Here is a 27926-nt window from a genome sequence, read left to right on the forward strand (position 1 = left end):
AAGTCAAATATTCAGAGAAAAAGAATAGCTTGCCAATATAGATTTGGTAATACACACTGTCATAATCACTTCCGTCCAGAAAATCAATAACCTAGCCGACGGATTTTTCATATTACATTAACAGCCCTGAATCCTGCTAGGCAAATCTTAGCTCACTGTAATCCGTTTTTTCAAAACATGACTCCCTAAAGAGTGATTCTACTTGCATCGTCTTTTTCTCTCACACCCATTATATATATTTTTTTCTTTCTTACATTTCAAAAAGTAATTCCCAGTATCCTAGAAACTAATTTATGGAATGTAAAAAAGCGAGGCGGCGGAACCAGAAAAAAAGTGATGCAAAAAGAACTTCCCCTCAGAAAAAACTTCATGTTCTCGCTATCAAATAAACTCTGGCCTTTATAACAGACCCATTCCCAAGCTTAAATCCAGGGCTAACGGGAAACCCTACAACTTGACCAGCAGACACTCGCCCACCTGAAAATTTCACTACACTGTCCATATACTGTTGATGGAACTCGGCTCCACGACTTGCCTCAAACTGACTTGGTGCAGGGTTCAACGAGAATGCAAGTAAGTGAAGTAACCACACTGTCTTGGCCACCCCTAAAAACTCATTGTAGAACTCACTCCTGGGATGGTTCCCTGCTTGGACTTGACTGTGTTGCTCCAAGTTCCCAAACAATGACTCCTCCATCTTTGGATGGACAATGGCAAGGTACTTCTTGGAACAGAATTTCCCAAAGTGACAACTTGGTAGGATTCCAAGAAGCTCAGTAGGATCCATGGACTTCATGTCCCGGTACTGAGTGAAGCAATCACGTCGAAACTGATCAGGGTTGAGGAGGGAGGAGAGGCTTCCATCCATGTAGAAAGTCTCGTGATCAAACCCTTGAAAGATTTTCCTGGATATATAGGATTCAAGGGCGTACTTGGCATGGTGAGCAGAGACAATGGATGTGGTTGAAGTATTGTGGTATTTGTCGGTTGAGGCAGTAGCAGCTTCAATGGAACGAACAGCAGCTGTTATGTCCCAATGTGCATTGTGCATCAGAGACAGCAAAAGAGATGTGAAAGACTTTGACGCTTCTCTCACTTGAACCATTGCTGCTTCAAACAGTTCTGGAGTTGGTACTGCTGCAACTGCTGCAGAAGTAATTTTGTAAATTTACAGAATCAGAACTTTCATTCATTTCCTCTCCTATAAAGTGTCAAATGTAAATCACATAATCTCAAGTCATTTTAATTGAAGATCAAGTTTGCCATTGTTTACCCAAACACACTCTAAAGAGACTTTTCAATCTTTTTCTTCTCAATATTCATCCATCTAAATCTAAACACCACATTCCATGATATCTATTATATTAAAAAAAGAGTGGCATGTATATTGCTTAACGTACCTTGAATTCCCAGCCTCCTCTTAGACAAGGACCTCCCAGGCTTCTTTTCACCACTCCCATTACTAGTGAGAGCAACAGCACTATCAAGCTTCTCCCTCAGATTCCTCACCTCCAAATCCTTCACTTTCACCTCCTTTTTCAGCTCCTCCACCACCGCCTCGTACGGCGCCACCACCTCTCTCACCGACGCCACCCCACCACCTCTCCTCCTCCCCTTCCTCCTCCCTTCCCCGCCTCCGCTCCGTCGGAACCGCTCCCTCAGCACGGCGAGCTTCCGGAGCTCCGTCACCACTGCCACGTCGGCAGCCCGCATCCTCTCCGGGTCCCACGGAGAATGCGCCTCCTGAAGCCTCACATACGCCCTCTTCATCGACGACACCGTTTCGAACACCTCCTCCATCAGCCCCTCCATCTGCTTCACTTTCAGAGCCTTCAGAGGTCCCACCGCTCTCTCTTCGTCGTACTCGTACTCCTCCTCCTCCTCGTAGTCCTCATTCTCGTCTTCTTCCTCGTACTCCTCGTTCCTGTTCTCCTCAGAGTCGTAGTGCGAGTTCTCGTCCTCCTTGCCGGAGGCTGCGGTGGCCAGAGGGTGGAGGAGGCAGGAAGCCGTGACCCTTTGGATCAGATCGGAGAAATTTGAAACCTTTCGCGTCATGGGTTCACTCTAGATGCACTTGTGTTGGCCTTTGATGGAGACGCCACTGAGAATGAGAGAGAAGTCAAGCTCAGAAATGGTGGCAAGGAAGTGAATGTGAGTGGGACCTGGTGTGACTCTATAATTATAATAAATAAATAATAATAATGGGATAAAAAAATTAGGAATGGATATTGGTAGCACGTGCTGTGTGTGTATGTGGATCGCAAGAGTGTGACAGTGAACAGTGTCAGACCACCCACGAGGAGGGTGCGCGCACCATCACCATGTCACTCATTAATGATATTGCAAATGTTTAACTACGTTTTTAATTAAAAAAACATGATTACTTTTTTATAATCGGTTATTTGAAATTACTAAAATTATAAAACGTAGATTTTTACGTGAGACACAGTTTTCAAGAGTGGGGATTGTGTTGAAGTTAACCCGAAAAGAAAAGGAAAAAAAAAATTGAAAAGCGAAAGCAATGCAATGGCTTTGGTAGGGTGAACTGTTGACCTGTTGCCGGAGTAAACTGGTAGCGTACGGTGGTTAACGTGGCAAGAGCTGTGAGTTACGGTTGTTAGAGTGGTGGTGTTTGTGGTGGCTATGTATAGCAATGTGTGGAGGAAATAAGACAGTGGAAGTGATTGGGAAGAAGGTGGTTATAGTAATTGGTTGTGATAGAATAGCATGTGATGAGATAAGAGGATACAGTGAAATGTGTGGAGACAATAAATTTTCTTAGCCGTAATATCCTTGGCCTATTTTTTTAATTGAAAAAAATCAGATGAAATTAAAGGTAATATTAATTGCAATGTTTTCTAAAAGAGATATTTATTCTTGCTATTGTTAACATCTTTAATTCCCTGCAAAATGTTACGGGGATTATTATGTATCTGTCTCCGATATAATTTCATGTTCAAGTAACAAATTAAATACAATAGAATTGAAGATTGAAAGAACTACTTATAATTAAAAATTAATTAATCAAAAATATGAAAAGAATTCAAAATCTTAAAGCACATGCAAAAGAGTAAATTTGTAGATAATTAAAAATTAAAGGGTTAAACATGTCTTTGGTCCCTTAACTTTCGGTGAATCTTGAAATTAATTCATTTTGAAACTTTAAACCAATTTAGTCTTTCATCTTTCGAAATATGTGAATTTAGTTCTTTTAATCAAATTTTGTTAGGTTTATTTGATGTTTTGTACACGTTTCAGGATTGTATTGGAGTTGTTTACAGTGTTTGACACATTTTTGCTTTAATGTTAAGTCAAATATTATTATGAAATGTGCTTTAAATGTCAAATAAACTTAACAAAATTGGATTAAAAGGACTAAATCCACGTTTTTCGAAAGATGAAAGACTAAGTTAATCTAAAGTTTCGAAATGGACTAATTTCAAAATTCACTAAAAATTAAGGAACTAAAAATATATTTAATCCAAAATTAAAAGAATAAAGATATTGAAAAAAATGGAAAAGAATTTTGTAAAAGGTTGCAATTAAAGCTTTAATTCATTATTAAAAATTGGTTTGATTACTCGTTACAATTAAAGTTTTTACTTTCCATAAAATATGCATGCAAAATTTTGAAGCAGAGGATGAAGTATGGTCTGGTTTGATAAAGGTAATTGAAATTGCATACAATAATGATCAAAAGATTATTATTTATTTATTTATTTATTTATGGTCTTGTACTATAATTTCAGGCAAAGCCCACTGCAGCTAAATGGAAAGTCACTACTATTAGGCACTACGACCTAATGGAGGAATTATGGGGAGCAAATCGAGCCACTGGAAGTGGCGTCCGCACAGCCCGTCAAGCACGACGTCAACGTCAACAACAAATGTTAGAAGTTGATCTTAATGATCAAATGGAATACGTGCCTGACCCACCGTTGTATGAAGGAGGTACTTACCCAACTCCACCATCACCACCTGCTATGGATGAGTACAATCCTGGGCCAACTCAATCACAACCATCAGTTCCGTCTTGTGGGACCTCTTCGTCAAGAGGGTCCAAAAGAAAAGCACCAATGGTTGATTTGATGGACTCACAATTCGAGAAACTAACAACAAAGCTAGATGGGTTCATGGATGTCATGGGATCAGGTAACTCACATTTCGAAAACATATCACAGACAGCACAAAGGCAAGTTGTTGCAATTGAGAAGTGCAATGAAATTCTTATTGAACAAGTTAGCATGATGAGGCGCATGACAAATTTCCAATATTCAGAGAGCGACATATGGGAGATGTTAGCCACCATGAACATACCTGATGAAAATGTCATGGACCAATGTTATGATTTCCTCTGCGCAAATCCAGGGCATACAAAACGGCTAATTGGCATACCTTCGGGTCTACGATGGAATAAGTTAGTTAAGATGATGAGAGGGACTACTTGACTTAGTTGTTTTTAATTCATGACATTGTTTGCTTAATTTGTGTATGAAAGATTGTTATGATCTTGTATGTTAATGACTATTTTTAAACCTTTATATTTGCAATAGTGCTTTTATTGTGCAAATAGTTTGTATGTTAAATTTAATTAACATTTATGTCTTGAAGTTTTTTTAGCATGGCGTCTTCCTCAACAAGATCTAGAAGCCGTAAGGGAAAAAATCAAGCAACAGACGAATTGAATGAATTGAAATTATTTTCATCTTGTATTATGTGTTTATCATTTTTATTTTAATTGATTCTTATGTGTGTTTAAATCAGATGGATTCCAAAATAATAGAGTTACTTGAGGAAGCAAATGCTCTTGATCGACGAATGCTTGCAGCTACTAACCGCCAACTTCCAACTATTGAACGACGCAATGCACTACTTAATGACCAATACAACCTAATTCCTAGAACACCTTCAGCTCAATATAGAGGAGACCAAATTTCTGAGTTACTAAGAACCATGAACATTTCAGATGACAACTTATTAAGAGAGTGCTACGACTTTCTTTGTTCACATCCACTTCATACCCGACTTCTGATGGGGATGCCAGCAGAAAATCGTTGGAATAGGTTGCAAACTTATATGAGTAGAGAGGCTTGACTTTGATTGTATCACTCATCATATTGTATGTTGTCATGTGTGTACTTTTTTATATATTATGTTATGCTTGGAGTTGACTTTTTATTAATTGTGTGGTTGGAAATGTTTTTTTTTTAATTAAAATATTAAATTTTCTAAATCAAATATAATTTAATATTATTTTTTTTCAATAAATAAATATTTAAAATATTTTTATTTATGATAATAATATATGAGAAACTAATTATAACTTATCTAAATATCATTTTATTATACCTTTTTAACACCAAGGACAATTAGGTCATTCTACATTTTCATTTATTAAATTTAATTTTTTTTAGTCACATCAGTCAAATCTTTCACAAATTTTCACAAAAATCACTCTCAAATCCACTCCAATATCACTCCCAAATCCATAAAAAAACAACATAAATATCACCTTCTAATCAATCCAAATCAATCATCTTCCTCTCTCAAATCATCACCCACAAAAGAACAAAACCTAATAGGGGGACAAGAGAATATTTCAGAAATTCTAAATTTTTAGTCGACTCTGAAGATATTCATTAAGATGAGGGCTAATGTTGTAATTTCAAGTTTGTACGAATTTTCTCTTTATGTTTTGAAAGATTTGTACTTTTTCGAAGTAGCTGTCATATGGGGTCAGACACCTTATCTAAATGCTTCAAACCAATTTTCCTTTTTCCTCATCAAAGTACTAAATTACAACTTTGCATTTTTCACACAGTAATGTAAAGACTTTTTCTTTTAGCTTGGGTAAGAAAGTGAAGATAAATATATCAATCAGAAGTTGTTTGGTAAGAAAAAAAAAATGAAAATATCTTTTTGGGTTTGATTATACAAAAAGTAAAAAGAAAAGTGTATACCCAATGATACAAATGTGTATATCAGAGACAAGATGTGTAAAGATAGGAGTAAATTGATATTTCAAAATACAAGAATAAGCTTTTTCTACTGAGCATATCTTAAAAGTAACGCATTTCACAGTTTTTGTTCTATATTTTTTATTATCAATGCAAATGCAATAAATTGTGAACAAATGTAGAATACTAAATATATATAATTAATTAACTTTTTATTTTATTTTTACTTCCGAGAAATGATGCTGAAAAATAATTGAAAATTAATATAAAAATAAAAGTTGATTCTTAGATTTAATTTTCTCCATGGAAGTCTATTGTCTCATCTTCTTCTAACATATTCATTACAATATATATATATATATATATATATATATATATATATATATATATAATTTGTAGTAGTTGTTTAATAAATAAATTCTATAACATTTTCTTCTTTTTTTCATTAGTAGTATTTGAATTTGTTTGGAATATACTTTTTTCTCATGAAACATATTAGTGTCACAATTGAAAAATAAATAAAAAAATATACAAGATAAGCTACTATTTTTTAGAAAGAAACTTCAAACACTCCTACATATTCAACATCTATTAAAGAATACATTTTCATTTTGCATCCATTCAAATCAATGGATATAATTGCACAATTCATTCATATAAATTAAGTGTCTAATATGTAATTTAGATCAATTGACTATCTTTCATGCCATCAATTATTGACATCATATTATCACATACATTTACCATGTTTCAAAAAAAAAAAACTATAGTCTTGAATTATATTCGGTACATATTATCTCCACTTTTAAAAAAAGTTACATTTCAATAAATTAAGTCATCTTCATTTGACAAGTAGATTCCTCATAATTCGATAAATTCTTTATGACTTATCAGACACAATCTTGTCTACGTCGCAAACTAGGTCATAAGAACCTACAAAAACTTTGATCACCTAAAATCTCTCAACATAATATTTTCTTCTTGAAAATATCTATGTTTAGTATATTACACATATGAATTACATCATTCCACATTGCACCCATACATATAGTCTCAATCAAAACTCATCCAATATGATTAATCCTAGATACTCTGTCTCAAATTAAATGTTAATAAATCACTATTAATTTTTCATTCCATTAATATAATATTAAAACACAATATATTAATCAAATATATGAAGAAAAAAAAATCAATTTTGGCATTTAAAAAACATTTATTTTAGTTTCTTATTCATATACTTTATTATTATTATTATTATTATTATTATTATTATTTTCTATTTTATTTTAGTTTCTAACAAGATGGTGGTCTTTTTAATATGAATTTTGAATCATCAGTTTTTCTTTATTTGTAAGCTTTACATGTTAAAAATACAACATTTAAATTTCATATTACATATACCACTTTTTACTCTCAACTATTTTCTAAATGTTTAGACAAATAATAATCATATCAAATTAAATTAAACAAAAATATTGTTATATTTAAATATACTATTATGTATTTTAAATGAATTATTAGCTAGTAAAATGATATAAATATGATTTTCAGATGGTGTTTGATGATTTGATTATATTATATTTATATTTATCCAAAAACTATAGGTTTTGAAAATAAAAATGAAAAATAAAAGTCTCTTATAGACTTAATTGTATATTAATAATATCTTTTTAAAATCACGCACATAATAATTACTAAAAAAACATAATTAATAATAAATTTCAAATAAAAATAAAAAAATTAACTTTTTTAGTAAGACCTTTTTTATTATACTTAAAATGTAATATATTTTAGTTAAAATAAAAAATATAATAATAATTTGGTATAACTAGTCATAATATATCTATTTTTATTTTAATGTATCTAAATAATATTTGTTTTTAACTTTGTATCCTCTTAGACATATTGAAACGAGAATAAATATGTTGCGACTAATTATATCTAATAATTTTTAAAATATCTCTTGCAAAATACATTTTATCATAAAATGTTGAATAGTTGTGGTGTTATTCCACCAAACACAGCGATCTAGCAAGAACAAAAGGATAAGATTTGGTAGATATTTTGCATGGAAAAGCCTTCCCTCAAACAGATATTTTTTCATACCTCAATTAAGTTTTCTTACAACCAATCCAAAAATATCTGCAACAACCCCCAACTCTTACAAATACAGACACACATTCTCACACAAACCTTCATCATTAAGAGAAAAAATGGAGGTTTACAGGCCAAACAGGAGTGACGTTCATCTCTCAGCTCAGGAAGAAGCTTCCTTAGAGGCCAAAACAAGAGACTACTTTGATGGAGTCGCTCCACAACGCCACACCAAACCTCAACGCAGTGACTATTCCACTCGATATGTTGATGCTTTTTCCAATACCAAACAATCTTCTATTCCAGAATTCATACACTTTCAAAACCTTGAGAATGATCCCCAAGAGAAGGTACCCATTTTCTGCTTCACTTTTTATTTATTTTAACCTATTTCTCTGCACTTCATAAACATTTTTGCATTTCAAAATTATTTTCTAAAAACAGAAAACTAAAAATAAAAAATATTTGCGTTTGCCGGGAGTCGAACCCGGGTCTATTGCTTGGAAGGCAATTATCCTAACCGTTGGACTACAAACGCTTGATGATGAAATCTTCATCATGCTTTATAAAACAATTAGCTTCATGATCCATTTCAGATTTTGAACTTTGGGCTAAGCAATATATATTTTATTTTAAATTGCTTTGGCATAAGCTAGATCTGAGTATTTATCTATAAGGTAAGACCCTATTGATTTTATAGCTTTAATTTTGTTTGATCCACCATATAGGTATGTTTGACTTTTCATATCATAATTATTGGAGTAGATAATTGATCATAACGTTTTTCCATGTCCTTAAGAAAATTGTCTTAATAGTTAATGAGTGAGTGGGGGTAAGTGTAATGTATTTATTGAGAGGATGAGACCTTTTCTAGTAAAATTGTATACAAAAATACATCTATTACCAATCTATGGTAAAAGCTTTGACTTGTACATAATTTGGAAAGAAGGTAGTACTTTTTATGTATTTTTACATGGATAACCTATTAGAGATCAGAAATCAGGTTATGAATCTAAGAAAAATCTTATTTTTACATAAACTCGTATGGAACAAGTTGTAATTGAATGGAAACATAGCTTTTACTTTGCATATGGAAACATAGCTTTGTGTTAATATTTCTTATATTTTTCTCTTCAATTATATGCAGAAACTGGTGTACAATGGGAGTGAAGTAACAGAGGAATTTGTGGAAACAGAGTATTACAAAGATCTAAACAGTGTGGACAAACACCACCATACGGTATTCACTTGCATTCTTCTCAATATATTTTGTTTCTGATAAATACATCTCTTCATTGATTTAGTTTCTTTTTGTTATAGTGAATTTGATTGCAAAATACTGAAACCATGCTTCTTATAATGGAAAATTTATGTTGAATGTTAGCCAACCTTATAGTGGACTATTGAACCATGAGAAAATGCGCAAAGAAAAGATAGAGAAAGAAATTCTATAGAGGAGTGAATGAAAGATTCAATCAAACTTATTTATGTTGTGTAGTTGATGCAATCTAAAAGGAGTTTTGTTGTTGCAGATTCAGAAAAGAATGAATAAAAGATATAAAGACTTATATATAAATATTGAATACAATATGTATAGTTTATTGCTGATGTTAAAAAATTGATGAATATGTGTGTCATCCACAGACTGGAACAGGATTTATCAAAGTAGAGAAAAGTGGAAAAAGCTTTCACATTGAACCAGATAATGACACTACTTGCCATCATTCTTGCATGTGCAATCCAGCAACCAATGATTGGGTTCCTGCTACTTCCAATGAGGTAACTGTATAGGATTTTGCTGAATCTGCTCTTTTACTGCAAAACTGTTATCTTTGTTTTTTCTGAAGAAATTACATGAATATGTTTCAGGTGGATTTCAATTCAGACAAGCCTAAGAGGAGTGAGAATTAAAATCAAGGAGTGACCAGATGAAATGTGGATTCAACTTGGTGTTTTAGGTTGCAATCCAAGCTAAATTAAATAAAAGAACTTGTGATTTGAATGCAAGTTTATTGTGTTTTAAATATGGTACTAGTTTGCATTTCATGTTGTATCTTTGATGTATTGGATTTCTGGTAAAATGGTATAAATTAGAGACTGTGTTTAGTATGTCTGGTTTACAATACAATATTCATTATCTGTGACTATTTATTATTCATACCAAGTTTGAAAACAATTGAAAACAATATATAGCCTTATAAAATGAATTACATATTTTGAACTCTTCTTGAAAATAGAAAAGAGAAAGAGAGAATAAAACTCTTGTTTTTAGTAGGTGTAGAAGGAATAGTTGTAAAAGGATGTGGAAAAGTTATGACTTTCACTTACCTAAGGAAAACAGAACAGTGATCCCTGTAAGAAGTTTGATGACACAAATCATTGTTTTTCAGTACATGTAGGTGAGATTTTCAAAGTGTTCATATTCAAAGCAAAGTATATATTATAAGGGAAATGCTTACTATGAACTATAGTTTATAAAATCTGCACTATGAAGTTATATAATAGCAATAAAGAGATGAGAAAATGTTTACCAAGAAAGAATTGGCAATTGGAAAATCTTTAAGTCAAGAGTAACTTTTTGTGATGGAAAAGAAAAAGACGAAGAACTAAGAAAGTGATAAATGTAATTGTAATATGATGGAAAAGTTTATGGGATAGAAAAATGAAGAATGTGTTTATAATTACTTTTCAACATGAAGAAAGAAAAATGAAAAATGGTTGTAAAGATGATGGTGAAAGTGAAGAATTGTAGGGTGAAAACATTGAAAAGATATCATATGAGAATTTGAGAAGAATATATTCAAAAGCAGTAAAATAGATGTGATTAAAAAACACCAAAGAAATAGAAAGAAAGAAAGCATACCCATGATGTTACGTAAAAAGGATACAAAACTATGCATAATGCACAAGTTCATTATAAAGTGATTGAAGTGGGGTATGTGATGAATTTTTAAGATTTCTTCTTTTCATAAAACCCTTTCAATCAAATTTAAGATTTTCAAGGACCAAGAACTTGTCCCAGAGTGAATGAAAAATTTATAAAATTGATAGAACTGTTTATCAACATTTGTGATTTATATGTTGTTTTCGTGTGTGTGGGATTTTGTGAGTTCTTACAAATGTATTAAATAACGACATATAATAATTTATCGCATTTGTATGTATTATTATCCAACATGTACCACACCCGGCGGATCCCATTAGCACACCAACACATAATCACCTTTGACCGACAATTCATATTGGCTAAGGCTGGGGGACTGGTGTACCACACCTAGTCAAACTCGACCAAATAAGTAAACGATACATATATGCCAAGGTAGTCAAGTAGTCAACCTAGACCGAGTTGGCCTAAGCCTTACCAAATTAAATCGATAGCATAAACCGTTAAGGAAAGTAGTCGGCTTAGGCCGACTACTCCAATGCACTTAGTAAAATAAAGTCCCCAGTATTCAATAGGTCCTAAGGGCCTGGGCTAGGGTCCTGGCCCACTTACAGCTCAAACTAAAGCCCAAGCCAGAGTCCGGCCCATGACATAACTAAACATGATTAATACTCTATAAATACACGTGGACCCCAATAATTAAAGGTACGCATTCATTAATTACTGATTTGACCTTTTGAGAGTTTTGACTCAATTGAGCTTCAGAATCTCTTCTACAGGTAAATAATCGCAAAAACATTTTAAATTGACTTTCCTACACTCATACTTCGTAAACAAATTGCAAACTCGAGCGTGAAATTTATTTTTTTATTCTCAGAATAGAACTTTAGTCTTTAGATATTTGATAAATTCAGAAGTAATGGGAAAGGTTTGAGAACTGGGAAGGAATTAAGATTGCAGAAACATTTTTTTTTTCAATTACCTGGCACTTAATTTGGTGATTTATAAATAGAAAGCAGGGAAAATTTGTAGCTTTGGAGGTGGCATTGTTTTTGGGATATCCCACAACAACCTTCACTTAAATAGTTTTGTTTTTTATGGATAAAAAAGACCGATACTATTATAAAACTTTATTGAATTTATCAAATATCTAAAGACTAAAGCAATATTGAATTTATTGAATTTCTTACCGGTATGCTTGGTTGTTGAATACTGCAACTGTTAGTGGCAACAGAGTAATGAAATCAAACCACTATTAAAATTATGTGAACTCTATTTAACTTGAAGGCTTTGCATGTGCAAACTTTGCTTCTTTGATATGTGGTAGACATTCAGTTATTGAAGCCAAAGCCAGTGAAGACAATAAACATATATGGTAATCTATGCAAACTTCAAAACAAAATTGGACACTTCCATTTGACAAAACTAGTTCTGAAAAACACAAATGTATTGTATTACAAAAACAAAGCGATGTTGGTTTTGATGAATTTAAATACTGTCTACATATGTCTTCTGCAACATCAATGCTGCACAAATAGATGGCAGATAGATTAAAAAAATTGAAAAATGGAAGCTTCTAAATATTTATCAGAGCCTGGTTTCGATCCAGGGACCTGTGGGTTATGGGCCCACCACGCTTCCGCTGCGCCACTCTGATACTGAGACCTACTCAAACGAATTGAAAACTTGATGTTAAATTATGATTTTGCTTTCTGCAATTTGTGGTAATTCTGATTTTGGTCCGTTGAATTTAATTGTTTTATTCTCAGAACATTACTTTAGTTCTCAAGTACAAAATTTTGAGAAATTAAGCCCAATTTTAAACCTCAATTCCTAAATTTTAAATTTTACAAAATTTATTTTAGTCATCATAATTAGTGATACAGTCAAATTTTTCAAATTTTGAGAAATTAAATAAAATTCTTTGAACTTTGTAACAACATCATAATTATTTCAAATTTCAGGAACTAAAATCATAATTCAACTCAAAATTAATAATGAACAAATTGGTCGTTTATAAATAGAAAGTTTGTAGCTTTGGAGGTGGCATTGATTTTGGGATCTTCACAACAGCCTTCAGTTTTGAGATTAACTACATACCTCTTCAATTACAGAAGTTTATTACCAGGATTTGCATGTTGTGTTCCATTTTCTGAGTGTTCTTTATTTGGGGCCTGAGAAGTATAGAATGCAGAGTTTTAAGTTAATTGAATATTCATTTTAAATTTGATCATTGAAGAAGTATAAATATTTATTTGTGCTTGATAATTCTGTAATATTCAAACTTATATTTTTTATGTTCTTGAATTTTTTTTATTACTAAAATTAAAATATAGCATACTTTTTTAATCCTGGATAAATTTCAAATTACTAAAGTCCTGTTTTTTCAAAGATTAAAATATACCTAAACTTTCTCAATTGCTTAGTACTACTCTCTTGAGGAGAAAATAAGTAAACCCTTAATTTAGTATATAAAATATGAATTTGTCATCATTTTAATATGTAAAAGATAAGTGACTGATATGAATTTAGCTTCTCAGTTTGGAAAAGGAATAGCAAAATCATATTGATCTGCACAAATCAGAAGTTCACGAAATTAAATTAAAGTACCATCCTAAGTGAAGCATAAAATGGAAACCAGGCTTCACCAAAGTAGAGAGAGAAGTGGCAAATTGTTCTATAAATAATCCAAAATTGGCACCAAAAATTATACTATAATATTTAATAAGATAACTCTCATTCTCCATTCTCCATGGATGAAAGTTGCATTCCTCTGATGCACTTGGGGGACAACCCTTCTCATAACTAGTTGAGCAACTTTGACTGAATAAAACTACTTGTGATTTAGTCCTGTGTAGTAATTCTTTAGTTGACTTTCTGCTGAAGCTACAAGTGTCACCATGTTCCATCATTTTCTTCACTAAAAACATGCACATGACTTTCTGCTGAATATATTATATATCAGAAGCATTCATACAAGTTCATTAAATCATATAACTTTAAAACATGAACATACACGTATGGCTGATTTCTAGTTGGTGTATGCTTGGTTGTTGAACACTGCAACTGTTAGTGGCAACTCTTGCATGCTTTCTGGTAAATATCTAGCCACCTATCAATGCCTCCTGCTCAACACACCAGTTATTAATTAAGAAACTTTCAAAAAACAAGGCAAAATGCAGTTTCAATCCACACCAGAGCCTAAAGCCAAATGGAAATACAGAAAAATGTCATTAATATATAAATGACCAATGATGAACTATGGATATTCACAATGGTATTAGTATTGCTTGGAGTAGAGGCTTTAGGAAGTTCATAGTTTACTCAGATTCTAATGTTTCCATGGACAAATATTGGTATCTTGCACTTTCATTGGTTGCAGCACATAATAACATTTCTGAGGCCAACAGATTCGGTGGGTGCACGTGCTCAGGTTGTTGATACTTCAGCTAAGTATGAACTATTTCTTCAGCTAAAAAATGTCAATATTTTTTATGTTGCTCCCTCCTCGTATGTCTACAGTGATGATGTAGCATGTTCCTTCCTAGAGCCTAGAATTTTCTTTTTTTCTTGGAATCACACCTGTTTGATGTCAACAAAAAAGAATCACTATGATACAATAGTGTTAGCTCTAAAGAGATGCTTACCGGCTACAAATGAGATGATTTACAGAATAGGAATCTTAGTGAGTCAGCATCTTTAACGTCTCCTTTGTTGTTCATTTGTATTGGAAGAAAAAGAAAAAATGGTCTTATGGTAACTGAAGGATCTCCAGGTGCTGCACTGAAGACAACAAAAGAAGGCTGGTTAGGAGCAAAAGATTGACTGATTCACAAAATTACAACTAAAACAAAATGGCAAAGTCAATAAACTGTTATTGAAGATTAAGCTAAGATGTGAAACTGCCAATGCAATAGCCCGCATTTCAGCTATTATATACTACAAACAAAGGAATTTCCGAAAGTAAAAATTTCTCCACATTATTAACCTTAAAAATTTGTAGTATATATAAGAAGAAAAAAAAAGAAAGAAAGGCTTTGAAAACATGTTCAGGAAAATAAACCACTTCTTAATACTGTGGAAATTTCCTTCTATTCCTTCTGCTGAGTGATCAAGAGCTTACTCGGGTTAGCTCGTAATCTATGCAAACTTCAAAATAAAATTGGACACTAACCATTTTCTTTCCTAGTTGACAAAACAGTTCGGAAGACTTTTCTGCATGCTAGTTGTACATCACAAATTAGCCTTGATACCTCGGTTGTTGACAAGATTCGTGTTCTAGAAACAAAAACATAAGTTCAACCAATGAGAAATCAGGAATGGGCAAAGAGGAAGGAAACAAAACCATATATGTTGCTTAAGAGCATAGGAATGACTTAACAAGAAGTAGGGAGTATTCATTCCCACTCTGCCTGATGTGGTACATGTGCATCTTAAGGCAATAAATATAAAAACAAAAATGTCCTCTTTTACAAAAAAAAGGAGATCTTGGTTTTGATGATTTTAAAAACTGTCCACATATATCTTATTCAACATCAAACAAGGAATTAATGCTGCAAAAGAGGTTAATATATCCTCTTTAAAAAAATTTAAAATCAGATAAATGTGTTAAAGCTATGTACAATTACATACCAAACAAGGAAACCATTATTATAGAAATTATGGACAAAACCAATGACAGACCTATTTATAGGATCCTCATCTTTGAACACTTCCTTCAGAAATCCCTTGCTTTACAATTGAAGGTAGTTCAATATTTTAGAATAGTGAAATTTTCCGCTCCTTATATTTCCCTCCCTTCTCTATTTCTCTTCACTATTTATATTAAAATTGGTATCAAAACCTGATTTTCCAATCACATACCACTCATATTGGGCACATTGTTCGTTGCATACTTTGTTGAGCCCAAAGAAAAATATAGGTGAATGTCCAAGATAGTAGGATATATAGATTCCCTATCAATCGTGACACAAGTTAGTGCAATTGTTGTAAGAGTCCGGAGAGTGAAGGAGGGGAGGGGGGGAACCCAAGGGCATGATCCCAAAAGGTCAGCATGTACCTATGATGAGGTCCTTTCTCATAGTTACAAAGACCCGTTCTCAATATTGTTACTCAACGAATAGTGTCCTAAGTTAGGTGTCAGAGTCAGAGTTCTTCTAGGTATCACCCTACCTTCATCAATAATTGTTCATTGGCATGGCCAACATACAAAATCACAATCATAACTAGTTTTCCCAAAGATACCTTCACAGGAACTGCCCGACAAAGTAAGATAAGAACAAAGATACATGTTAAAAACTACTTTTGAGATTCTTAATATTATATGTATTTTGTCCTTGATTAGGCCAGTTCTCACTTGTATGCTTTGAGAATTTGGATTTTCTACTGGATTTTTCTGCATTGTTCTTCTATCATGTCTTCAAAATACACTAATAGACATTAATTTTGATGTTTTAAAATATATTAAAAAGATTTTTAAAGTATCAATGTCAGTTTATTTTAAAAGCACAGCAGGGGACAACACCAAAAAACCTAGTAAAGAATCTGGATTCATGCTTTGAAGATAGATTAATCTACGTAAGTTATCGAACGATTTTAGCCAGCATATATAGATGTAATTATTTTCATAAGAAGTGATTATTTATGGTAACTTTAAATTCAAACAACACTTATTACCTTATTTTAGGTTAGACAAAGGATTTAGTTGTTCTTTGGTATTCTCTAGCTATTAAGGTAACTGTATAGATCTGTCTACCACTCCATAGGATTAGTGATGGCATATGATTGATGTTGTTTGTGGTGTCAACATAGTTGGGATAGCAAATAACATAATGATGCTATAGCATTCTCATTTCTGTTAAGAGAAAAGTTGACATACTATTGATGACCAACTTGTTAGTGATATGTGATTGGTTAATTTCCAAACCTCTAATTGGACAAAATATACCTAAGCTAAAAAATCCCTTTTGCTTTGTGATTAGTTAGTTTCTACGCGTTAGTGATTGGAACATTGTGACTAAAATCCTTGTGCTTATTGAAGGAGCACTAGGACAAGGTTTCTTGTATGATTCTTACCGTAGTGATTGGGTTTCTCAACATCCTTACATCTTGAGTACTAATTCACCATCACACCAACAAAGTGCCTTCAATTTAGATAAAGTATTATGGTCAAGGAAAAAGATAAATGTGCATCTATACTTGTACCATTTCCTTCGCAGCCATGAACTCCTTCTTTAACTACACCATATAAGCCTTGGAAAGACCTTACCATGGACATTTTCATGATTGCATCCCTCTTGATAAATTCTAAAAAGTAACACGTCTTTTAGAATTATTCCAACATCGGAACTTGACTCTGATACCATATTAAGGATGGACTTTAAGCCTAACTCAACCCCACAAACCGGCTTGTAAGGTAAGGTTTGCACCCACTTATATACTATGAAATTGCCTTATCTCTATCGATGTGGGACTTCTAACAATAATTATTCCAGCATTGTGACTCAATAGCTCATGTATATTGAAGGATCATTAGGCTAAGGTTTTCTAGTATAATCCTTACACCATGGTGATTGGGTTTCTCAAGAGCCTTACATCTTGCATACCGTCTCAATTCATCCTCGAGGATGTGATATGGTTCCAAAGGGTGAACTGGACAATTCCAATAAGATTTTATTCTTGAACAAAAATCCAATAGACTTTTTGGAGGGAGGGTCCCATTGGTGTGCATCCAGTAGGAATTGAACCTAGTAGGAATTGAACCTACGAATTCGCCAATTATGAGTTGGGCGCTTTAACCTCAGCCATGGATGCTTAGTGGGAATCCTCGTACATGGAGAATAACCAAATTCCAATTGAAGTGAAATCTTTCGGAAAGGCTTGTGATAATAATGTGAATGAATGAACCATATACGTACGTACATAAATTCTACATCTATATTCGTATAACATTCTCGAAAGTAGAAATTACTTTCTTTATCTATGGTATGTCAACCTCGGAAGGACCTCATCGTAGACTTTGGTCATGATTATATCTATCTTGTTGATAATTTTAAAAAATGACAATTTTTTAGAATCTAAAAATTATGATTCAAATCCTCAAGTTTCTTGAAGGCGGACATGGGTGAGGTGTCCTAGTATGTTCCTTACCATAATGATTGAATCCTTTCAACAACCTTAACATCTCACATAAAGATTTACATCACATCAACAATGTCTTAGGTTCATTTCAAAGGATGATAGTGTAAAAGAATGATAGTGTAAAAGGAGGTCTTAGGATGATAGTGTAAAAGAATGAACTACGGAGCCATATAAATTGCGTATCTTTACTCATCACATTCCTAGTTCTTTCTTTATCTACATCGTATTTTCCTTGGAAGGACCGTACCATAGACATAGAAAATCTTTTACGATGCCATCTCTTACTGAAAAATTTTAAGAAATGACACTTTTTTATTGTTAATTTGTTTAGCTGTGACATTTGAAAGTTGTTACTTGTTTTTGAAAACTTTCCTAAAGATAAAAAATGATCAATTAAAGACCAATACATTGATGGTTAGACCAAGGTAATTGGCCATATTTGAAGAGACTTGCTTAAGATTTAATGTGACAAGAATAACATATTTTGGATTAGGTTTCGGATTAGATAATTACAAACCCCTTGTGAAGCGTTTGGTTCAGCAATAATGATATCCCCCAACATGCCAAAACTAGTTGCCACCACACCGGTAGTAGGATATGTAAGTATCGATGATAATAATATAAAGTAGAAGAAATTTTAACCATTTGCATGAAGCTCAAACTTCCTTCTTGCATACGCGCTCCTCCGGACAAACATAGGAAAATAAGTGGAAAGAGTTTATTAGTAGAATATTCTACCAAACGAATGATTTTCTCACCTAATACGGATCCCATGCTAACTCCCATAAACTTAAAATCCATAATACCAATTGTTACAGGAATAACTCTATGTTTTGTCTTCACACATATACCTTTGATTGTTTTTATGAATACCAAAAAATACTTTTCATATCATTCATAATTGGCAGGCCAAGGTTATATAATAAATTGCATTGAGCAATAATAATATAAACTTGCTACTAGTGTCTATTGGCACGTTTGGAAACTTAATTACAGCGTAATATCATACTTTGTATTCGACTTGAATATTACACATTTCCGATTAAAATCCCTTTGTAATGTGTTTCAAGGAAATTTGAGTAAAGGATTTTCTTACTTGATTTACCTTCAAACTTGACTAATAGTCTATTTGTAAGCACTGAAGGCTTCTTTGTTTACCATGAAACCTTTGACACTTCTCTGTTCCATGTGACTTTGCATGTACCCAAACACATGCTTATTTACATAGTTTAGATCTATACACAGATACTAATGTACTCCTTAGAATTGAGTACTTGTTCCCTTACCAAGGCACCTTTAAGCCTTCCAAAAAATTTGAGTCGATGACTTACACCTTACCATGCCATTACTCACCATTGAGTTAAATAGGCCTCATCTGATTCAATTCCTATATAAGGAGCTAGACAATATGACTAGTATAGCTATTAGTTAAATGGAGCTACTTTACAAAGAGTCTCTGTGGATTTATCTTCGTTGAGCTTTCTTTGTGGGGAGGAACTAGTTATGGTAGACTACAACTTCTTTATCTCAATGAAATGGGAAGAATTGTTATTCCAATGCCAAAAAATTTGCAGTACCCAACCAAATCATGAATTGCACCATTAATTTCATAAACTTTTCCATCTAAGAAGGTTGATTCTATAATGACACTTCAATTGTTGATTCACTCCATGATATTCTCCATCATTATCATGTTAGTTAATACCCTTCTTCTCGTGGATTCATGTATCAAGAAATAGAGAAGATTTGTATCATGTGTATAAGAAATATTAGCATCATATTTATTTTGCAAATCTCTTGTGCATTCATTTGCATTGCACTTTTTCCTTGGGAAAACCTAGTTGCCATAAACCGTCTTCTTTGTCTTGGAGAAATAGCCATTATCACTATTCTAATGCCAAAATATTCACAGTACCCCATCAACTTCTTTGTCTTGGTCTATCTATGACACTTCAATCGTTGATTCACCCATGATCTTCTCTATTGTTATAAACTTTATTAGAAGAGTTCCCTTGTTTTGAGACTTCAAGAGTCATATGAACATCTTAACTCTCCAAAGGATAGCTTTACTTGTTTAAGAAAATAAGTAAATTCAAGCATAAATTGAGATCCCTAAGCTCATATTGAGATCAAAGGGATGTCCTATAAGAAAGCTATAAGATTATAATGTTCTACAATCATTAATGGTTGTAGGTGAAATAAATATGCATAGTAGAGTTAAAAATGATGAGGTGGATGAGTAGACATCCACAAATATATCCAGGAGAAGATTAGAGTAATAGTTAATGAGGAGAAAATGACAATGAATTGGCTAAGGAAGTTGGAATAATGCCAAAAGAGACTTCAACAGTAGAAATGGATCAAATCACAATACATAAAAAATGATGGGTTTGTCAAGGGAGAAAGTTCATTGGGGAGAATGACACCACCTTTAACCTAAAACTTTAAGAGAATGGATTTATGGGTCTTCTATCTTATATGGTGTTCAACTTTCTTATTTTTACATGAGTACCCCTTTTTGTACCCCGTTCATCTTTAATGGGACTCGCTTACTTGAAACCCTTATAAAAAAGACTTTCGATACAGGGATCATAATGTACTCGTATGAGCTAATCACCAAGACTAACCATTGACTCTAATACCATTGACGTCAAGGGAGGAGGTTCACTAGGGAGACAAAACACTAATAAGACCTGAGCCAAACCGCATAAGAGAATAATACCACCTTCAACCCAAAACCTTAAGACAATGAGTTTATGGTTCTACCTTATATGGTGCTCGACTTTCTCATTTTTATCCAATGTGGGACTTAGACTTACACTTGAATTCCTAATAAAAAAGTACCAGACTAAGCTAATTAATCCTTGGTCTAAATTTATTAAGTATTTATTTTATGGAATAATTAACAGAAGAATTTTCTAGTTTACTTTCAAACAAGTTTTCTGTATGACAAACTAAACTAATTCCTCCTGTTATTAACTTCTCCAAAAGATTATAAGTACTGTAATGTGTATGCAAAATGTATATTCATATTGTATTTTGTTACCAAATACCAGATAGCATGAATTTACAAATAATCTTATCACCACTATGTATAAATGTATTAACATGATGTTATAAAGAGATAATCCTATAATACTAAAGAGAATCTCATATCTCTCAATTAACTTCAACAAATGTATCACAATATTATTAGATAGCATACATGAAACTAAGGTCTATGGATGTATGTATTTCCCAGTTCTCAAATCCGACATCTGCTCATCACTGTTTCCACCCAAAAGGGAAAAAAGAAAAGAAGAAACAACAACATAGATATTATAGGTAACTAGCCTAAGTGTACGACATAAAACTGAAGCAGAAGGATATAATTCAGATAAAGCTTTTTAGTAGCATTGCAGTATTGCACATTGATTAAATCATAATAACAAATCCTCTTACAGAAGGGAATTCATTATTGCAGACAACATATCACATTCCATGCTTGAAGATACCGATTTATGTTTCTGCATTGGATTCCAACTGAGGGTCTGCAAGCCAAAATTTCCATAATTAGAACGACACATAGGTAGGTGTGTGTGCGTGTGTTTGTATATATAAACATGAATAGTTAAAATCATTAAGTAAAAAAGGTGCCGAGTTATTGACAATATTGTTAATGCTGAATCCTTTAATTTGATTGCATGCTTTGTTACCTCAAAAACTCATTCTTAGTCTGTACTAAAACTTGGAGGATATAGTTGATCTCCCACATAATTTGGAGAACAAGAATATATTGTTGCAATTAATATGTTACTTCAATACTTGACCATATTGATCTCTATTTGTATGGACAATTCAGCATTAATTAGGGATAAAACTGTTGGCGTTAATAATAATAGATAAAAGTAAGGGAGCTAACTTTTCAATCACCAGGGATGAAATTGTAATTAGTCCTAATCATAAGGGAGGTCAATGTAAAAATTAAGTTATACAGACTGCAAAAAGATAATACCAATTAATGCACTCAAGTTAGTTAATCCTCCCATAAAAAAATAGTTACCCGTTGAAACATCTTCATCAGTAAGAACAAATTGGAAACTGCTGGAAGAATCACTTGTGTCACTTGTGTTATCATCCTCTTCCAATGGTGAACCAGCAATTGTATTCATACTAGTGTTTCCAATTCCACGTTCCACCAAACTCTCGGCATTTGTGCTGCTCTGTAATGCCAGAAGCACGAGAAGTTTAGTATTATAGAGAATACCAAATTGTTTTTTTTCTACCTCTATTTTTATTTTAGTCAATTATACAAGGGTATCAACAAATCTATGTTTACATATACGTATAGACACACACGCATGTGCAATATTTTAGATTTTAAGTAGCCTTTCAAACAATAATTAGTGACCTATTCTTCCATTGATGAACATTGAGAAGCAAACAGTGGAAGGAAAAAAATTATTGAGAGGATGAGTAGATTCTCAAAGCACATGGACACAGCACCAAATTCTCACAATTCGAAAACATTTCATATTTTATTTGAAACAAAAAAACGTCTTATTCCAAAGAATGTGTGCCACAACAAGAAAGTAATGAATTGACTTGAATACCTTACAGTAATACATTCTAGCGTTTGGGAACAACTTTCGTTGGAGAATAATTACCTTTTCTTTTCAAAAGCTATTTCAAGAAACTAGGAGATAAGTATATTATTCCTTCAAATTAAATTGAACCAGACATACACTAAATCATCCCTCTTGTGTATGATAGAGTATATTACTTCGACAGATTGAGTTAAAATTCGCCATATAAAGTAGACATGACCAGTTAAGTTGTATAACACATAAACCAGTTTGGAATATTTTATTATGTAATACCTGTCCTACTGTTGACTTGTCAAACAGGCTTGGTTCATCAGGTTCAAATAACCAAAAAGAATTTAACAAATTCTCAATGATCGGATCTGTTTCCTGCAAAAATATTTTATTAAAACAATTAGTTAAGCTCTTCGTAGTAAAAATATTGTATAGAAACTTTATATTTATAAAAACATAAGCAGTCATTGGCAACTCTATCACAATTCTCCCAGTGTAATGAGACTACTAGAAGTATAACTACATGAAATCGGGCATAAAGTTTAACTTAGCCACCTCAATTGAGATTACCTCAATAAATCCAGAATTTGCTTCTGAACTATTGACATTGGAAACCTCTGTTGTTTTCTCTACTGGTGTCATCACCTTGTCTTGATGTGAAGATGAAAGTCGTTGCATTTGACCAAATGCCTCTTGATGGGAAAATGGGAATAGACATTGTGGCAGTTTACCACTACCTTTGTGGTGTGCAGAAGATGAGGAAAATACTGGCCATTCACCAGTTACCTGCCCAAAAAAATGCCTTTATTAAAATATCCAACAATAGAAGTTAAAGAAAACTAAAATATATTAGCTGAAGTAATGTTCATTACACGTGATGGCATCAAGTTGCTTCCTATGTTGAGTGCTTTAACTGCAACAAAAAGAAAAATATATATGAAGAAGATAGTAGCAGGTAAAGGGCGGGGGGAAGGAGAACTATGTGCTTGCATTGACTCTGAATACCCAAACCTCACTATGAAACATCCAAGTTTTCAGTGAAAGAATAGTTTTACTTATCCTCTATTCATAATAATTAACTATCAAGAACATGTTTAAGGATATCATCAAGGTTTCTAATGTACCATGTTAATCTTTCACATGTTTAAGCTTTAAATGACATTGATGTCCTTTTTTTAGCCTGTTTAAATACTTTACTATAAGTAAATTAATAGAAAAAGTGAGTATCTTTCAAGTTCTAAGTTGTAAAATATTGATGGGTTGTTTTTCGATATTAAAATCAGATGGGAAGAAGAAATTTATTAACAATTTTTAACAGACATAATTGTCATCCACAGAAAGTATAGATTGTCAGTTAACTAACATCTAGTTTCAGCACTTAATGCTAAAGTAGATAGATCCTACTCTTGTCATGCCTATTTTTCTAATTCATCCCTGTTAGAAATTCCACATTAAGTAGTATGAGCTACTTGATATAGTACTATACTCTCTCACTTGATAGACTAGTTTTTTGAATTTAGTTCTCTTGTGCTTAATTCCAAATAGTTGGTGCTTTCACTGAAGACCCCCTTAAAATGTGGATTTTCTAGGTCAGTGTAAAGGGAGTACCACATTTGAGGAAAGACGATTTCAACATTTTCTAGGTCATTCAACTTAAAATGCTCTATTGTGGCCTAATGAAGCAGAGCAAGAAACGTACCAGGAGTAAAATTATTAGGAAATTGATACTTTGGTCGAACATTCATGGAAGACCCTACTTCTGGAAAAGCATTACATCCTTGCATTCCTCTGAACAACCCACGTTTCTCCTGCAACTAGTTCCATCCCAGGTGAGATTTGATCACATAATTGCATTGATAAACCAATAAGAGGGAGGAGGGTAACTCACATGCATTTGTCTGAAGTATTCAAAATCATTGTTGAGAGACCACCACTCCAGCAAAAATCCTTCTGGGACATCCACAGCTGAAAAAACCAATCCAAACACATTTTCCAGTCACAAAAACTGCCACACAACAATTAATAATCCCCAGACATAATAATACAATAGAAAGGATATAAATGAACAAAAATTACTAAAGAGAAACTACCACCAAGAACTTCTTACTAAAAAATATTTACATTTCGAATCAAGAAAACAAAATAATCACAAATACCCTCTGTAAAATTAGTTCACCAGCTACATATCGTAGTTTTCCACCGACTACAAAAAGTCGTGTTTGGTTGTAGCCATTGCAGGGTTTTCTTGGGAGTAGTGAAAGGGCTTAAATACACTCTTCCAAACACTCCCTAAATAATTGGGATCATTCTCTCAACAATACTCCTACAAGAAAAGCAGCACAGAAAAGAAACAGAACAGACAAAGTTTTCTCACGTGACATTCAATTTGCCAACTAAGTCAAACTTCGTAACTGTTAAATAGAAATGATACTTTGACAATCCAAAAATCAAAACAACTAAACCACAATTCCAAAAGTCAATATTTCTCCACACACTCAATGAGATGTCTCAACTCTGGAATAATAAAATAATATTAAACTTTTCACAAAATTGGTTGTTTAATAATTACAAGTGATAACACCCAACATGTTAAAATACCAATACCCATTATCAAAAAGGGCATTCTTTCACTATATACAGTACAAAAAATCATATTTTGAAGAACACCCAACATGTTAAAATTCTTAGTTTACAAAACCATTCCAATTTTAATTCTCATCTCGGAACCTTCTTTTTACTTTTGAGAAATGCTATTTTTACAACCAAAAGAAAAGTATGAGATAAATAAAGGGTGTTGTGGAGAGATATAGATATAGAAGTTTTGATGTTTAATTAGTTAATTGTACACATATATTGCAATGCATATCTTTGGCTTAGTAGATATTAAAGAGCCTATTACATTTAGAAAGGGAGAGATAATTTTTTTTTTCATAAACAATATTAATACGGATGGTTCATCATTGAAAACAATGAGTAAATCTGTTGAAAATACATATGAATCAAAATCTAGATCACTTGTAATGTAAATTTTAACATGAAAGGATTTCTTTATAACCTTCATAGTTTTAGAATATCCAAATGGATATTGATTTGGTGTAACTTATAACGCCTCAAATGAACTTGTTTGTTTAAGAGGGGCAATTACTCATGGGAGAGAAACAAATAATGGCAACAATAAATGAAATTTTGGACTATGATTTAATACATTTGTAACCGTAGCCTAAATTCTAAAAATTTTGTCATATACCAACATATGATGACAAATCAAACTGTATCCATTTAAGGATTTATCATCCAAGGTTCACATTTTAGGAATGATGAAATGTAAAGCATAACTCTCAAAATTAAAAATCAAGAACTGAGATTTTAACAATAATTTATTTCCCAGGTGCGTTTACTTTTGTAACAATTTTCAACATTTGAATTTTCAATCAATGGTTATTAAATGATTCGAGACCTTGCGATGCAGATTACGTTTTTCCATAAATTGTGGTTGTGTACAGTAAAACAGTTTCTAACTTTTTTTTCAAATAATTTCTTCTTCCTATCTCCTTTTCTACCCCTGGAATAAAAAAATAAAACACAAACAAAAAACAAAGAAAGAGAAAACGTGCTTTTCAATTTGAGGGACAGGACAAGAATTGGATTATAGAGATTTCATGAGGGAACCAACAAATGAAAACCTTAAAGTGAATTTAGTAATCATCTACCAAAACCCAACATGAACAAGAAAAAAGACAATTTTTTTTTCCAGAAAGTGGCAGATAATTAACATGCAGGGAGAAAGAAATCCTCCCACAAGAGGAAGCAAAGGAAGAACCACTGAGAATAAACAAAAGAAAACAAAACAGAAAAAAAACGAAGTAATTGAAGAATGTTATACCATCAGTGGAAGAAGCAGCGGGACCCAGATGAAGATTAGTCTCGTTCCTGAAAACCTCAGCAGTGTGGTGCATGTTTCTTTTGACAAGATAATCATAAAGGTAGCGTTCAAACCTTGAAAGAAAGAGAGTGAAAAACATGATCAGAAAAAAAACGACGACCCAGATGAGAAAAGGAGAGAAGAAAAGTGACGGTGGTGGAGATGGTACGTTTGGCGAGAGCTCCAGTGCGAATCCATGGCTTGAAAGGTGGTGAATATTGAGACAGAGAAAGGGAGAAGAAGAAGAAGAATAAGAAGAGAGAGAGAGAGAGAGAGAGAGAGAGAGAGAGTTAAATATGCATTGACACTGTGAAAGAACGGTTTGTTGCATTAGATAGATGTTAGTGATGAGAGATAGTGAGTGCAATGTGTAAGTACGAGGTTCCATGCAGACACCAAAGTTAAGAACTTAATTCAAACAACGGTTCTATTAGGAAGTGACAGTTACTTCAATTTCTATAACCCCACTCACTCATACAAATTTTTTTTATTGAATTTTCTTGTGTTATTATTATTTTTAAAAAATTAATATATTTGAAAATATTAAAATTAATTTTTTTTAAATAATATAATTTTTTTTAGGTCAACAATATTTTAACTCGCTTTTTCAACTTACTTTAAAACTATTATTTTAATCATTAAATTATATATTTTTGATTTTTTTTAATAATATAATGTAATCTAATTAGAATGATAGATTAAAAATAAATCAAAATTGAGTTAAAATATCGTTATTATTTTTTTTTTATGCATAATTTTTTAGTGAGAGAAGTTAGAAGAAAGAGAAAGAAAAAAATGTCGTAAGTAAGAAGAAGTTTGAAGATAAGATTGATCCTCCGCTAATAATAATATAGACAAATAAAATTGATTTAATGAGTTTAAACTGCAATAAAAATTAACGATTAATATTTATTAATAAAATAATATATATACTTACTCATTTGCTGCTGTCATATATAATTTCTTTTGTCTTCTGTCAAACGCATTACTTCCCATCATAATATTATTGTTATTAATATTATTGTCATTAATATTATTATTATTATTATTAATAATAATTAATAATAAATGAGGTGCTGATATGGTAATACATTTGTTGTACATAGCGTTATTTCTTAGCTGTATGTAACGGACTTTAGGGGATAATTCAGTGTAATTAGTATTTAATGAGTCTGTAATTTTGAGACTTCAATGAACTTTGTATTCTTCTTAATCCTATTAATTAAGATAACAGGAATTTATTGAATTCTGAAAATTATAATTCAGGCTCATTAAATATATGAAACAAACTTCACATACGTTTTACGTAATTTTGAGAAATAATTAATAGATGATACATTGACATGTGT

The 27926-nt window shown here is 32.4% G+C and overlaps 3 protein-coding genes and 2 non-coding genes across 16 annotated transcripts; 1 reads left to right on the forward strand and 4 right to left on the reverse strand.

The window, feature by feature from the left end:
* Window positions 1–10: 10 nt before the first annotated feature.
* LOC114187791 (protein GRAVITROPIC IN THE LIGHT 1) lies at window positions 11–2671 on the reverse strand. Of its 3 annotated transcripts, XM_028076159.1 has the most exons (3): window positions 2554–2671; window positions 1401–2101; window positions 11–1146 (listed from the first exon to the last, which is right to left on the reverse strand). In XM_028076159.1, exons 2-3 carry the CDS (start codon window positions 2053–2055, stop codon window positions 368–370), a joined length of 1434 nt encoding a protein of 477 aa, XP_027931960.1. In that variant the 5' UTR covers window positions 2056–2101; window positions 2554–2671; the 3' UTR covers window positions 11–367. The 3 variants fall into 3 exon arrangements, with proteins under 3 accessions (XP_027931960.1, XP_027931961.1, XP_027931959.1); XM_028076160.1 differs by lacking the exon at window positions 2554–2671 and having other exon boundaries at window positions 11–1143; window positions 1401–2167; XM_028076158.1 differs by lacking the exon at window positions 2554–2671 and having other exon boundaries at window positions 1401–2165.
* A 5382-nt stretch (window positions 2672–8053) lies between these two features.
* Window positions 8054–10198, forward strand: LOC114187004. Its single transcript, XM_028075105.1, has 4 exons — window positions 8054–8404; window positions 9202–9294; window positions 9699–9833; window positions 9924–10198. Exons 1-4 carry the CDS (start codon window positions 8174–8176, stop codon window positions 9963–9965), a joined length of 501 nt encoding a protein of 166 aa, XP_027930906.1. The 5' UTR covers window positions 8054–8173; the 3' UTR covers window positions 9966–10198.
* Window positions 8521–8592, reverse strand: TRNAG-UCC. Its single transcript has one exon. It is a non-coding gene; the product is annotated as a tRNA-Gly (tRNA).
* Window positions 10199–12523: 2325 nt separating the features above from the next.
* On the reverse strand, window positions 12524–12595 carry TRNAM-CAU. The gene has a single exon. It is a non-coding gene; the product is annotated as a tRNA-Met (tRNA).
* Window positions 12596–13478: 883 nt separating this feature from the next.
* Window positions 13479–26927, reverse strand: LOC114187045. 10 transcript variants are annotated; one of them, XM_028075156.1, is made up of 14 exons: window positions 26747–26926; window positions 26539–26651; window positions 24544–24620; window positions 24355–24469; window positions 23528–23568; window positions 23226–23441; window positions 22938–23030; window positions 22121–22280; window positions 21520–21608; window positions 15113–15216; window positions 14609–14721; window positions 14263–14520; window positions 13955–14063; window positions 13479–13880 (listed from the first exon to the last, which is right to left on the reverse strand). In XM_028075156.1, exons 1-9 carry the CDS (start codon window positions 26773–26775, stop codon window positions 21577–21579), a joined length of 876 nt encoding a protein of 291 aa, XP_027930957.1. In that variant the 5' UTR covers window positions 26776–26926; the 3' UTR covers window positions 13479–13880; window positions 13955–14063; window positions 14263–14520; window positions 14609–14721; window positions 15113–15216; window positions 21520–21576. The 10 variants fall into 10 exon arrangements, with proteins under 10 accessions (XP_027930957.1, XP_027930953.1, XP_027930954.1 ...); XM_028075152.1 differs by having other exon boundaries at window positions 13955–14520; XM_028075153.1 differs by lacking the exon at window positions 14263–14520 and having other exon boundaries at window positions 14586–14721.
* Window positions 26928–27926: the final 999 nt, after the last annotated feature.

Source organism: Vigna unguiculata, chromosome 6 (genome assembly GCF_004118075.2).
Source record: "Vigna unguiculata cultivar IT97K-499-35 chromosome 6, ASM411807v1, whole genome shotgun sequence".
NCBI lineage: Eukaryota > Viridiplantae > Streptophyta > Magnoliopsida > Fabales > Fabaceae > Vigna > Vigna unguiculata.

Coding starts and splice junctions, on each gene's coding strand:
- LOC114187791 (XM_028076159.1), bottom strand. CDS start 2,055: ATGACGCGAAAGGTTTCAAATTTCTCCGATCTGATCCAAAGGGTCACG. Junction 1,147..1,400: donor GAGGAGGCTGGGAATTCAAG/GTACGTTAAGCA, acceptor TTACTTCTGCAG/CAGTTGCAGCAGTACCAACT.
- LOC114187004 (XM_028075105.1), top strand. CDS start 8,174: ATGGAGGTTTACAGGCCAAACAGGAGTGACGTTCATCTCTCAGCTCAG. Junction 9,295..9,698: donor TGGACAAACACCACCATACG/GTATTCACTTGC, acceptor TGTCATCCACAG/ACTGGAACAGGATTTATCAA. Junction 9,834..9,923: donor TTCCTGCTACTTCCAATGAG/GTAACTGTATAG, acceptor AATATGTTTCAG/GTGGATTTCAATTCAGACAA.
- LOC114187045 (XM_028075157.1), bottom strand. CDS start 26,775: ATGGATTCGCACTGGAGCTCTCGCCAAAC. Junction 23,569..24,354: donor TCCTAATAATTTTACTCCTG/GTACGTTTCTTG, acceptor TTTTTGTTGCAG/TTAAAGCACTCAACATAGGA. Junction 23,442..23,527: donor GCAACTTGATGCCATCACGT/GTAATGAACATT, acceptor TTTTTTGGGCAG/GTAACTGGTGAATGGCCAGT.